The sequence below is a fragment of the Cyprinus carpio genome, chromosome A9, assembly GCF_018340385.1.
Source record: "Cyprinus carpio isolate SPL01 chromosome A9, ASM1834038v1, whole genome shotgun sequence".
NCBI classification, from domain to species: Eukaryota; Metazoa; Chordata; class Actinopteri; order Cypriniformes; family Cyprinidae; genus Cyprinus; species Cyprinus carpio.
In genome coordinates this window covers 27,790,155-27,803,367 of record NC_056580.1, presented here as the reverse complement: position 1 = coordinate 27,803,367, position 13,213 = coordinate 27,790,155, and the positions used below count along the sequence as shown (strand labels likewise).

Here is a 13,213-nt window from a genome sequence, read left to right as displayed (position 1 = left end):
TTTTTATATATATATATTTATTTTTTTAAATTTATATTATTTTTAGTAATTTATTATTATTTATTTTAGTATTTGTTTTTTTTATTTTTATATGTTTTACTTTCATTTTAAATATTATTATATCATTTTATTTTTTATTATATACAATTTTAAAAAACATAATTATATATATATATTTACTTTTCGGTTTACTTCATTTTAAATATTATATATCATTTATTTTTTATTTATATAAATACATATATATAATTAATATGAATTTTTATATAATATATAATAATATATTATATATATTATAAATTAATAATTATTTATATATAAATATATATATATTATATATATATATATTTACCCACACACACACACACACACACACAGAATATGTTTAATTATTAGTGCAAATTAGGATATTGCTTTACCGTATTTAAAAATTTATTTTTTTATTTTTGTTATTAGTATGCTTTATTTTTAAAGTTTAATTTTTGTGTCATGATTATTAAATTAAAATTTTAATTAAACTATTAATTGTTTTTTGAATGTGACACAGATATGTTTTATTTTTGCAATTTGTTACGATACCAAATTTTTTACTGGATACGGGATACGATTCTTTTGGGGGGCTGACTAAAATATCCTGATTTTTTAAACCTTCTACTGAAACCGATACATGACAAAAAAAAAAACACAATTAAACAATAGGAAAAGTAAGTTAAAAGGGTGACCCACATTTGGGGGGGAATTTGATAAGATCATTAATTTTATTATATACTATTAATTAAAAAAAAAAAACTCTCTTTGAACCAGTTGGAGTTTGCATCTTAACCCGGCTGCTTTTTGAGAGGCACAAACATTTATTTTATGTTCAAGTAGTAACAGGAAATTATATTTTATGATAGTTTTAAGTTAACTAATATAACCCTGTAAAGGTTTTGATGGTTAACTAACGTTCTAAACTTTAAACTTCAATAAATAAACTCTAAAACCCTAAGTCTAATTATATTTGAGACCTGTAGGTTTTTTCCTATTAAAAACCAAGGCTTAGTGTTCATGTTGAATCTCTACACAAGTTTGTTCATGGGGTGTATTTGAGTTGTTTTTTCCAGGGTGGATCACGTGGACAAAGCAGCCCAGTGTTGTGCGCTGGTGCATGCGGCCCTGCGGGGTCATTTTCAGAGGTCATCGATAGTGTCTGGGCTGGAGCTGAGCTGGAGGCCCACTGAGGGACATGTCAACAGGACCCTGAGTCTGGAAGAACAAAGCCCTGCAGCAGGTGGGGCTCATCGCCGCATGCTGCAGTATGGGGGAAACAACCATTCATGTGAGGGGCCACCCCCCCCACACAACACACGCAGACACCCCCCCCACCCACCACACCCCACACACACACACACCACACACACACACCCCCACACACCACACACACACATTACACACCACATGACCCACACTGTCAGAAAAACTTTTCTATTATTTGGGGGTTTTTTTGTGCAATATTTTTTTACAGGGAGCACTTTGTACCTTACAATTTAACAATTTATTATTTTGTTATTTTATAAAATTATCATTTTTACCTTACAATACAATTATTATTTGTTATTATTATAATTATTTGTGTCAATTATGTTATTTAATTAGTATATTATTTATAATATGAAAATAGTGCATCTGGTTTTAATTTATGTATCATCATTTAAAACAATAAAAATTGATCCAAAGTGCTGTACATAGTTCATAGCAGGACTACACCATTTAAAAAAAAAAAAAAAAAAATTGATCCAAAGTGCCAAAAGCTAAAAAGAATAAAAAAAAAAAATGTGTTTTCAGAGTAGATTTAAAAAATGTCCCAAAGAAGGAGCAGGACCTCACATGATAAGGGAGAGCATTCCAAAGCTTGGGCCCAGCCACAGAAAAGGCTCCGATCACACCTTTAAATTTGTAGCGACTTTCGTGCCACCTTTAAAAGCAAGTGATTTGAAGATCTAAGTGACCCTAGCAGGACAATATATGGCCACATAAGATCACAAATATACCTTGGTGCACAGCCAGACAACGCCTTATAAACAAACATGAGGATCTTAAAATCAACTCTAAACTTAATGGGAATCCAGTGAAGGGATGGCCAAAACAGGAGAAATATGATCCCTCTTTCTAGACCCAGTCAAAAAGTCTTTGCAAGCTGCATTTTGACAAGAACAATTTGTAATCGAGATAGTGAAGATTGAGGAAGACCACAATAAAGAGAGTTGCAATAATCTAATCGTGATGTTACAAAAGCATGAATTGCAACTTCTAAGTCTTTGCTTGGAAAGAATATTCTTCAACTTTGGCGATAGATCTTAAATGGAAAAAGCTTCCTCTAATAAACCCGCCTAATGTGCAACTAATTTGTTTATCAAAGAATAGTGAAGAGTTTCAAAAGATCACTCCAAGGTTTTTGATTTGTTTTGCATACCATTTTTTGAGAGAGGACCTAAACTGTGCTTTCAGAGCAGGAGAGGAAATCTGCCGGACAACCGAGAATTAAAACCTCTGTTTTATCCTCATGGTTTTTAGCTGCAAAAAATTATTCGTCATCCACCTCTTGATATCATCTACACATCCCAATAACACATCATCAAATGCAGCAGTGGTGTCAAGCTTTAACTGGAAGGTAAAAGCTGAGAATCATCTGCATAACAGTGATATGAAAAATGTTGTACTTCTGAAAAATGAGGGCCAAGGGCAGCATTTTAAGGGGGGAAACAATAAAGGTCCCAAAATAGATCCCTGGGGCACACCAAACAAAACAGGCGCCAGATGACGAGGAACAATTTCCTAAATTTACAGAAAAAGTCCCTCTTTCCCGAGGTAGGAAGCAAACCACTTTAGTACAGTGCCCTTGACACCTACCATATATTCTAGTCGTTCAAGAAGAATGTTGTGGTCAATAGTATCAAATGCAGCACTCAGGTCCAACAAAACCAGCACAACACAAGATGTAAAACACAGATGTAAATGATGCACAATAAATCATCTGTTGGAATACAGTTTATTAGGAATATACAGCTCGATACTGTCAACCATCGCAGCAGATTTTGATTTATTCAGTTGTGGATGTTTTCTATATTCAGTGTTTTCAGAGCTGATTTTAGTTTTAGTTTTCTCCACTTTAACTGTCTGACAGTAGCATGTGCAAAAACAACCACACTAAACCCATAATTAAACCTAATATATTACAAAATATGTCAAATGTTGGATTTTTTTAAACCCATAGAAATTTATTACAATATCTGAGACATTTCCATCGCCTTCGATATCTTTTGCGGTTAAGTCTTGGTTATTTCCTGACCCTAGTGCGTTCACATACACAAGCTCACATATTTTTTCTAAAAAAAGGAGTTGTTGTGGTTGTTTTATTAGTGGTGTAGTGGAGACAGGGGTTTTGGAGTATTGTGTAATCTTTTAGATTTTGTGAGGATGCGGTTGTCATGGAAGAACAGCCATAGCAACAGGCTGGTCTCTTAGGTCAAGCTGTTTGAGCCTATGAAGAAACGGAGGGAAGAAGCTCTTGTGCGTTTGATTTTGCGTTAGGATTCTTCCAGCATCAGCACTTCAATCTGAGTTTATTCATTCAACTTCCTGTTGATCGACCCAGATAGTTTTCTTTGTTGCTGTCTAGAATTATTGCAGATCTTGCCAGTAGTGGGTGAAAAGAGAAAATGAAGCAGCCATGAAACTGTTATTTTATTCACTATATTTCTTTGTCCTTATGACACTATTTCTGTTTTTTCCTTGCATTTTCCCTTGTACCCAGCATGAATGTTTTTAATTTGAATCACTTCATCGATGGCAGTGTTGTTTTAGTACCATTGATTTACTATTATAGTTTTTGTTAATATTTTTGATAACTGGCAATTTTATTTTATATTTTCAGTTTTCTCTATAATTTGTTTAATTTAAATTTTGTTGTTTTTATTAGTGTTTTTATAAATTTAAAAGTTTATTTTATATTCTCAGTTTTCTCTATAATTTAATTTTAATTTTGTTGTTTTATTAGTGCTTTTATAATTTGAAAAGTTAATTTTATTTTATATTTTCTCTATAATTTGTTTAATTTTAATTTTGTTGTTTTATTAGTGTTTTTATCATTTTAAAAGTTTATTGTATTTTATATTTTCTGTTTTCTCTAATTTTATTGTATTTTGTTTTTATTAGTGTTTTTATCATTTTAAAAGTTTATTTTAATATTTTCAGTTTTCTCTATAATTTAATTATAATTTTGCTGTTTTATTAGTGCTTTTATAATTTGAAAAGTTTATTTTATTTTATATTTTGTTTTCTCTATAATTTTAGTTTAATTAAAAAAAATAATTAGTGTTTTTATCATTTTAAAAGTTTATTTTATTTAATATTTTCTGTTTTCTCTATAATTTAATTTAAATTTTATTTTTATTATTGTTTTTACCATTTTATTTTTTTTTATTAGTATTTATTTATTTTAGTACAAAAAAAGATAAATGTTTCTGAAATAAAATAAGGTTAAAGTTTTTTTTTTATTATTTCAGCTAAAGATTTAATTTCAAGTAACAAATGTGTTTTGTATGGTTTTAGTTTTAGTTAAATATAATAACTCAGTCAGACAGTCATTCTTAAAATCAATTGTAATCTTGTACCATGTTGTAGTTCCCCATTAAATTCGCAGCCACTGGAGAATAACTTCACCAAAGCCAATTTTTCCCCACATGTGGCATTTAATGACCCTTGTTTCAGGCCGTATCTGATTCTTCATTTGCTCTTCTGTTCTAGTATTGTGTTTGATTGATGTGAGCTGGTGTTTTGGCAGGTGCTGGAAGGCTTGTTGACGTTGAATAATGAACTGGCGGTGCAGATTGATGCCTGATGGACACACTGTGGGGACTGTGGGGGAGGTATGTTTATGTTTTTGTTCTTGTTTTTTATCTCTCCACTCTCTCCCAGTGTCTTTATTTCTGTTCCATTAGGAATCAGAATTGCAGTCGGTGGGAAGCTTGTAGTGAATTGTGTGTGTCTGTAGATACATAGATCATCAGAAAGACTGCACGATCTTGGTATTTTTAGCTGTGATGAGGGACTCAGCTCTCTTTATCAGTCTGATGCCGCTCTACATTATGATTATTCAATGCATCGCCCGGCCCAGTTGAAGGTTTGCTGTAGATTGGGAGTTTGAGATGTGGCTGTAGTCACGAGTCCATTAAGGTCAGACGTGGGCATTCATCTCATTTAATTACACATCTCTGCATCCGGTGTGACCTTCAGTGGCTTTATGTGCCGCTGTAAATGAAGAGATACCGCTGTATTTTTTGTGTTTTTTGTTAGATGGGGGGAGTTAATTAAGTTATTTATAAGGGAGAGACTGTGAAAAATCATAGGTTTATTTATTTAAAACTATGTGCATCTCAGCGGTTTTCTCTTTTTTCTCCTGTTCAGATGTGTATTTCCCTGAGTAAACTGGCTTTTGTTTTTGTGTTATTGATCATCAAGCCCATAATTGTGTTTCTTTGTTGAAATTGCAGTCCTGCTAAATGCTTTTTAGTGAAAAGAAAGCGTTATGATGCACTGAAATGTGTGGCTGAATTTTATTCCTCTGATTGCAGAGCGTCTGTGTTGTCATCAGATATAGTTGTAATGTTTCTAATGTATTAAACTGAAGCTAGGACATTTGAGTGGTTGCTTAGATGGATGGATGGATGGATGGATGGATGATGGATGGATGATAGATGGATATATTGTTGGATGGATAGATATATGGATGGATGGATAGATATATGGATGGATGGATGGATAGATAGATATATGGATGGATGGATGGATGGATGGATAGATATGAAAGATAGATGGATATATGGTTGGATGGATGGATGATAGATATATGGATGGATGGATGAATGGATATATGGATGGATGGCTGATAGATAGATATATGGATGGATGATATATGGTTGGATGGATGATATATGGATGGATGGATGGATGGATGGATGAATGGTTGGTTGGATGGATGGATGATAGCTATATGGATGGATAGATGGATATATGGTTGGATGGATGGATAGATATATGGATGGATGGATGGATGGATGGATGGTTTATTTTTGGTTGGACTTACTGACTTTGTTCACACAGGGTATAACAACTTTCCTTCCAAAAAAAAAAATGTTGTCCCCCCCCATCTTGTTATACTTGTGCTGTTTCCAGTCCAAAAAAAATTATTGCTTAAATTTCTGTTTACACTATATTATTACGAGTGGTGTGCGATATATATATATATATATATATATAATATATATATATATATTTATATATATATAATATATATATATATATATCGTCTACGATAATATCATAATTGTTTTTTAAACAATGTACAATTTGACTTTATCGAGTATATGGCAAAAACCAAACACACCTACAGAGTGCACGCTTACATTACGTGATGAAGTCAAGGAAGTTAGAATTCTCCAAAAAATTTTTATAAATTATTTAGAACGATTTAGAATGTTTTATTGATTGTGATATTGATTATATACAACAGTTCAATAAACAATAAGTTAATATTAAGAGACTTGCGCTTTAGACATCACAAAGCCACAGCACTGTTTCGCATCTCTGAGCAACATGACAGTGTTTCATTCCTGAATGAATCACCCGTTTAAATGATTCGGTTCAATCGCAATGACTCACTTATAATCAGTAACTTGCTGCCACCTACTGGCGGTTTTAATTTAACATTTATAGTATCTTTTCATTTTTTAAATACTCGCAAATATCAGTTTTCAACGTTTAAAATATCAAAACAATATTTATGCATTTGTAACTGCAGGTTAAAGCATTGCATGTCTCTCTAAGTTGCATTAAACAGTGTGGAAACACATCTAAGTGCCACTTCAGATGCAGCGTCTGTGTTTCCTCTGCATTCCAAAGATGAATTTTGTTAAAGATGATGCACACTTTTAGGGAAAAATATAACGACTTATATTTATATAAAAAATATAAGTCGTTTTTGACTGGGAACAGCAAATTTGGTAAAGGATTTTCAGCACAGCACAAGGGTTATAATTTACAAAAGGGTTACAAAATCAAATCTGTTGTTGTTTTTTCTTGTTTTTGAAGTCAAAAGTGATCTAGCCATGTTCTTGAGCTGTGAATGATCACTGTTGTGTGTTGTGGGGTTTGTGGGCATGCACAGACTCAGACGGCTATAAAAAGCGGGCGTCCATGCTCCTTTCTGCCCTGTTTGTTTCTCGAGCAGCAAACAAACGAGTGTATGAGCTCACAGGTCTGCTGGAGGTAGAAATGACCAAAACACCCCAGCCAGTAAACACGGATGAAATGATCAGAGTGGAAACAGTGAGAATAACTCTGTCATTTTGATCTGGAAACACTAAAACCCCTTAAAAACGTGTTTTTGATTACTTTAGGATGCATTCTTTCTCCATGTTTCTGTCACTCTCTCGTGTAAGTGACACAAATCAGTGCTCTTGGGTCCAGATGGATGTTGAGCTTCTTGAAGACGTTCCTCTAATGGCTCAGGCATCTTTTCCAAATGGATGCTGTGTCTCCGGCTGTGTGGATGTATAACGTCCCAATCCTTTAATCTTGCTCAGACTGCAGAGAGCTGTTAGTCATGTGACCACTAGACAACCCCGTCAGACTCGACATGAATGTTCTGGCCTGAACACAGTCTGTCCGTATTCTGTGTTCCCATTTTATTAGAATCACTTTAACAATGAGATTCTACTCAGAGCATTTTTTTTATTATTTCATGTTATTTATATTTTATAATTATTATATTATTATTTATAAATAATTAATTTGAATATTAAGATTAAATGCATATAATAAATTTAAAATGTATTAAATAGAATTATGTTTGCAATATTATTTTGTAATTTATTATTTAAATATATTTTGTATTATTTTATTATCATATTTATAGTTAATAAAAATTATTTTATTTTAAATTAATCAATTTAAATTGAATATTATATATATATATATATATATATATATATATATATATATATATATATATATATATATATATATACACATATTAATTTATTATTAAAGTATTGAATAATTAAGTTATTATTTTATATGATTTTATTTATTAATCAATTTAAATTTAATATAATAATAATAATTATATATATATATATATATATGTGTGTGTGTGTGTGTGTGTGTGTGTGTGTGTGTATATGAAGAGTTTGAATTGTAAAAAAATTGAGTTTCCGCCAAAATGGGTATTGTATCTGAAAAGTCAATTTTTAATTTTAAGCAAAATGCGATATCCGCCGTGTTATTCTGTCATGTTCTCTCCCTATCTTTTCAAACCATGACAAACGCCAGTCGCCCTTCTCTGCAGAATGTGATACATCCGCTCAACCAATCACAGCGCACAATTCCACGCATTGTAAACTGTAATGGCGGCACTTTGAATACACCCGGCATTCTTGTTTTCCTCATCTACTTTGTACTTTGTGATCAACAAACAAACAAAAAAATTAGGGCTGCATGATAAATCGCATGTGATTGTCATGCGCATCTCGTAAGTGAAGCCGGTTCTGTGATTAGTAGTTAATCTCCATCATGTGCTTTCAGATGGAGCAGCATTTACTACACAGAGTCATAGATAAAGCTATGCAATATTGCGTTCATAATCGCAGATTATCAGTGTTAGTGTTTTATAATGCCATTAATGTTTTTGTTAATACAGTGTATAGAACTAGTCAACTAAATGAATGTAACATGGCAAAGATGAATGCACTTTTGGAAGTTAAATGTAAGGGAAATGGCATTTTGGAATTTCTGTAGTCTAATGTGATACTGTTCTTGTTCATGATGAAATTTTCTTTAATGGTGTAATTAATTTATAGCTTTAACAAGATGACCCGCTGAATTAATTTTGGGAGCGATGGCTGATGAATGTATTTTTAGTCCAGTGCCTGTATATAAGATTAGTATTGACAAAGTTCAGAGGCTGTCATATGTGGATTAACCATGTTGTGTATTTTCAGCAGTTTCAAAATTAAAAATAACTTTCATATTGATTCAATGGATTTGTTGCATTTTAAAAAAAAATTACAATAAGTCTTTGAAAATCAAAATCTAGATTGGATTTTTTTTTAATGTTATTATAACCTTAAGATGCTATGTGAAAGTTTGAAACAGAAAATAGTTTTAGAAATAATTTATAAATAATAAATATTCTTTAATTATTCATTAATTACATTAATTTATTAATTAAATAATTTTTCATTTACTTTATCATTGATTTATTATTTTATTATTTTTCTTAGTTGTAGCAATATATATATATATCTTGCAATAAATCATTAATTTTCCTCTATATGCTTTTATAAAATATTTTCAAAAGATGTTTATATGCTTCCACCCCTCACACCCAGTCACACACACACTCACATACACACACTCACTCACTCACTCGTACAAATCATGTTTGCTGTCATGTACAGTACAGACCAAAAGTTTGGAAACATTACTATTTTTAATGTTTTTGAAAGAAGTTTCTTCTGCTCATCAAGCCTGCATTTATTTGATCAAAAATACAGAAAAAACAGCAATATTGTGAAATATTATTACAACTTAAAATAATAGTTTTCTATTTGAATATACTTTTAAAAAATAATTTATTCCTGTGATGCAAAGCTGAATTTTCAGCGTCATTACTCCAGCCTTCAGTGTCACATGTAACATCCAGTCTGTCACATGATCATTTAGAAATCATTCTAATATTCTGATTTATTATGAGTGTTGGAAACAGTTCTGCTGTCTAATATATTTGACGAATAAAAGGTTAAAAAGAACTGCATTTATTCAAAAAAAAAAAAAAAATCTAATAATATATATTCTAATATTATATTTTCTTTACTATCACTTTTTATTAATTTAACACATCCTTGCTGAATAAAAGTATTGATTTTATAAAAAAAAGTAAGAAAAAAAATTACTGACCCCAAATTACTGACCAGTAGTGTATATTGTTATTACAAAAATTTATATTTTTAAAAACATAGCTTCGTTTTTTTTTTTTTTTTTTTTACTTTTTTATTCATCAAAGTATCCTAAAAAAGTTTCACATGTTCTGAAAAAATATTAAGCAGCAGAACTGTTTCCAACTTTGATAATGAATCATCATATTAGAATGATTTCTAAAAGGATAATGTGATAATGATCCTAAAAATTCAGCTTTGCATCACAGGAATAAATGATAATTTAAAGTATAATAAATTAAAAACAATTATTTTAAATTGTAATAATATATCACAATATTACATTTTTTTTTTCTTTATTTTTGATCAAATAAATGCAGGCTTGATGAGCAGAAGAAACTTCTTTCAAAAACATAAAAAATAGTAATGTTTCCAAACTTTTGGTCTGTACTGTATGTTTTGTTGACCTTGTTTATTTTGTATTTGATTTGTCACCGGTAAATTGTATATCTGTTTGTATAATTAAAAAAGAAAAAGAAAGAGAAAAAAAATAAAAAATTTTCAAAAGAAAGCACACTGGGTGCATTATAAATTCAAGATGGTTACTGTTCTTTTTTGTGAAATCACACCTGCAAAGCTCTTGCAGAATTTCTCCAAAAATAATGTAACATGCATTATATGTGCCTCTTTTTATTATTTATTTTAAATAGTTTCTAACATTCAGTGAGAACTCATAATGCGTGTTTGCATTTCTCTTTATTGTCGTAGCTCTGACTGCGGCCGCAGGACGGGGGAAGATGGAGGTGTGCAGCTTCCTGCTGGAGCGGGGGGCGCAGGTTCAGCAGGTGAACAGGAGAGGAGCGTGTGCCCTGTTCTGTGCAGTTCGACAGGGACACTGGCAGGTGAGACCCTGCAAAACACCCGAACAACACAAACAGCAGTACTTTGTGTTTAATGAAGGATCGTCTCTCTTTCAGATTGCAGATCTGCTGCTGCAGCACGGGGCAGATGTGAATGTAAGCGACAAACAGGGCCGGACGCTGCTGATGGTGGCCGCATGTGAGGGGCATCTCAGCACGGCTGACTTCCTGTTGTCTAAAGGTGAGTGACATGCACAAATGCATTTTATTTATCAGTATAATCTTTTGGCAGGTTTCCAGCAAGAGTTCAAACGAACTTCCTCTGCTTTTCCCAGGTGCCTCTTTAGCGTCGGTGGATAAGGAAGGGTTAACTCCGCTCAGCTGGGCGTGTTTAAAAGGACACAAGAACGTTGTTCAGTTTTTGGTGGAGAAGGGTGCAGTTATTGACCACTCGGACAAGAATGGACGCACTCCGCTGGACCTGGCTGCTTTCTACGGAGATGCAGACATCGTAAGTGAAGAAGGTTTTGTAGAGCCGTGATCGAGGCTCACGGAGGTCAGCAGGACTCTTTCTGATGTAGATACGTGTGTGAAGTCACAGGACTGATGCACTGGATCATGAGAGAGATCAAGGGGTTTTTTGTAGCTTGATGCATTTGGATTGAGTTAATAAACTGGATGCAGAATCATAATATGAGTTTAAGGTAAGTTATGTTATGGACATAGGCAAAATTATCGTCTGTTTTGATGGATTTTTTTTTTACTTTGTTGAACATCTAATTTGTTTTATCAATTGAGGAACTGACTGCATGAAACAACAAATCAGGAAATAAATATAGGCAATAAATAAAGACATAATTAGTCAAAATGAATGATGTATTAATCACTACCAATGAGAGGTTTAATATCTGAAAGTTTTTTTTTTTGATAAAAGTCTATTCTGCTCATCAAGGCTGCAACTATTTGATCAAAAATACAGTAAAATGTTTTAAATATTATTACAATTTAAATTAACTGTTTTCTATGTGAATATATTGTAAAATATAATTTATTTCTGTGATGCGCAGCTGTATTTTCAGCATCATTACTGCAGTCTTCAGTGTCACATGATCTTCAGAAATCATTCTAATATGCTGATTTGCTGCTCAAGAAACATTTCTGATTATTATCAATGTTGAAAACCATTGTGCTAGTTCATATTTTTGTGGAAAACATGAAAGTTCTTTGATGAGTAGAAAGCTCAAAAGAACAGCATTTATTTGAAATAGAAATGTTTTGAAATACTATAAATGCCATTACTGTCACTTTTGATTAATTCAATGCATCCTTGTTGAATTAAAGAATTCATTTCTTAAAAAAAAAAAATACTTTTGAACAGTAGTGTATTTTGCCATAAAATTTAGGAAGTTCCTCTTTCTGTGATTCTAGTTTCACAGATTCACACTGATGATTTGAGGTGTGTGTTTGCAGGTTCATTATCTGGTTGAGAAAGGGGCTGTGATTGAACATGTGGACTACAGTGGCATGAGGCCGCTGGATCGTGCCATCGGCTGCAGAAACACCTCAGTGGTGCTGACCTTACTGAAGAAAGGAGCCAAACTAGGTGAGACCAGCATCTGCGCTTCCACTGGATCCTGTGGATGAAAATCAGGCCTTTTCATATTATCAGTATTCATGTATTTGCTGTGAAATGTGAAGCATGATGGGGTTTTCAGTCAGAGGAGACAACATGTGGACTGAATTATTCTAGTTACAAAATGTTTTAATGCAAAAAGTAAAATACAGTGAAAAGAATGAAGAGTTTTGAATTGATTCACTGAAAATAGACCATTGGCCGTCAGTAACATGAGCATGTGATATTTATTAGCCAATCACATCTTTCCTCCTGATGCTCTTACATTATAGACCCTGCTGCTTGTGTGTGTTTGTGTGTGTGTGTGTGTGTGTGTGCATGTTTATGTGGTTTATGAGGACACAAATTTGTATAATGACATGGGTATTACAATTTGAATGTAGTTTAAGAGGACACTTCCTGTGTCCCCATAATTCAAAAGGCTTAAAAAACATGCTAAATGGTGTTTTTTTTTTAATCTAAAAATGCACAAAGTTTCCTGTGAGGGGCAGGTTTAGGTGTAGGGCGATAGAAAATACAGTTTGTACAGTATAAAAACCATTACGCCTATGGAGAGTCCCCGTAAACCATAAAAACCTGTGTGTGTGTGTGTGTGTGTGTGTGTGTGTGTGTGTGTGTGTGTGTTTTGCTGGCGCTCAGCCTTTCACAGAACTGTCTGTTTCCACTGACTTAAGCTGATTTAACTCATCATCTGCACACAAAGTGTCAGAGTGTCATGGTCTTTATGAATCATACTCCTTGTTTTC

General features: G+C 32.5%; 1 protein-coding gene across 1 annotated transcript in view; it reads left to right on the top strand.

Annotated features, from left to right (window-relative positions):
* LOC109048073 (protein TANC1-like) overlaps positions 1-13,213 on the top strand; it is a 164,643-nt gene that overhangs the window by 145,312 nt on the left and 6,118 nt on the right. The window contains 7 exon segments of the mRNA XM_042764338.1: positions 1,091-1,248; positions 1,250-1,318; positions 4,823-4,907; positions 10,743-10,876; positions 10,952-11,075; positions 11,170-11,345; positions 12,305-12,436. Of these exon segments, the coding sequence (XP_042620272.1) occupies positions 1,091-1,248; positions 1,250-1,318; positions 4,823-4,907; positions 10,743-10,876; positions 10,952-11,075; positions 11,170-11,345; positions 12,305-12,436 (878 nt within the window).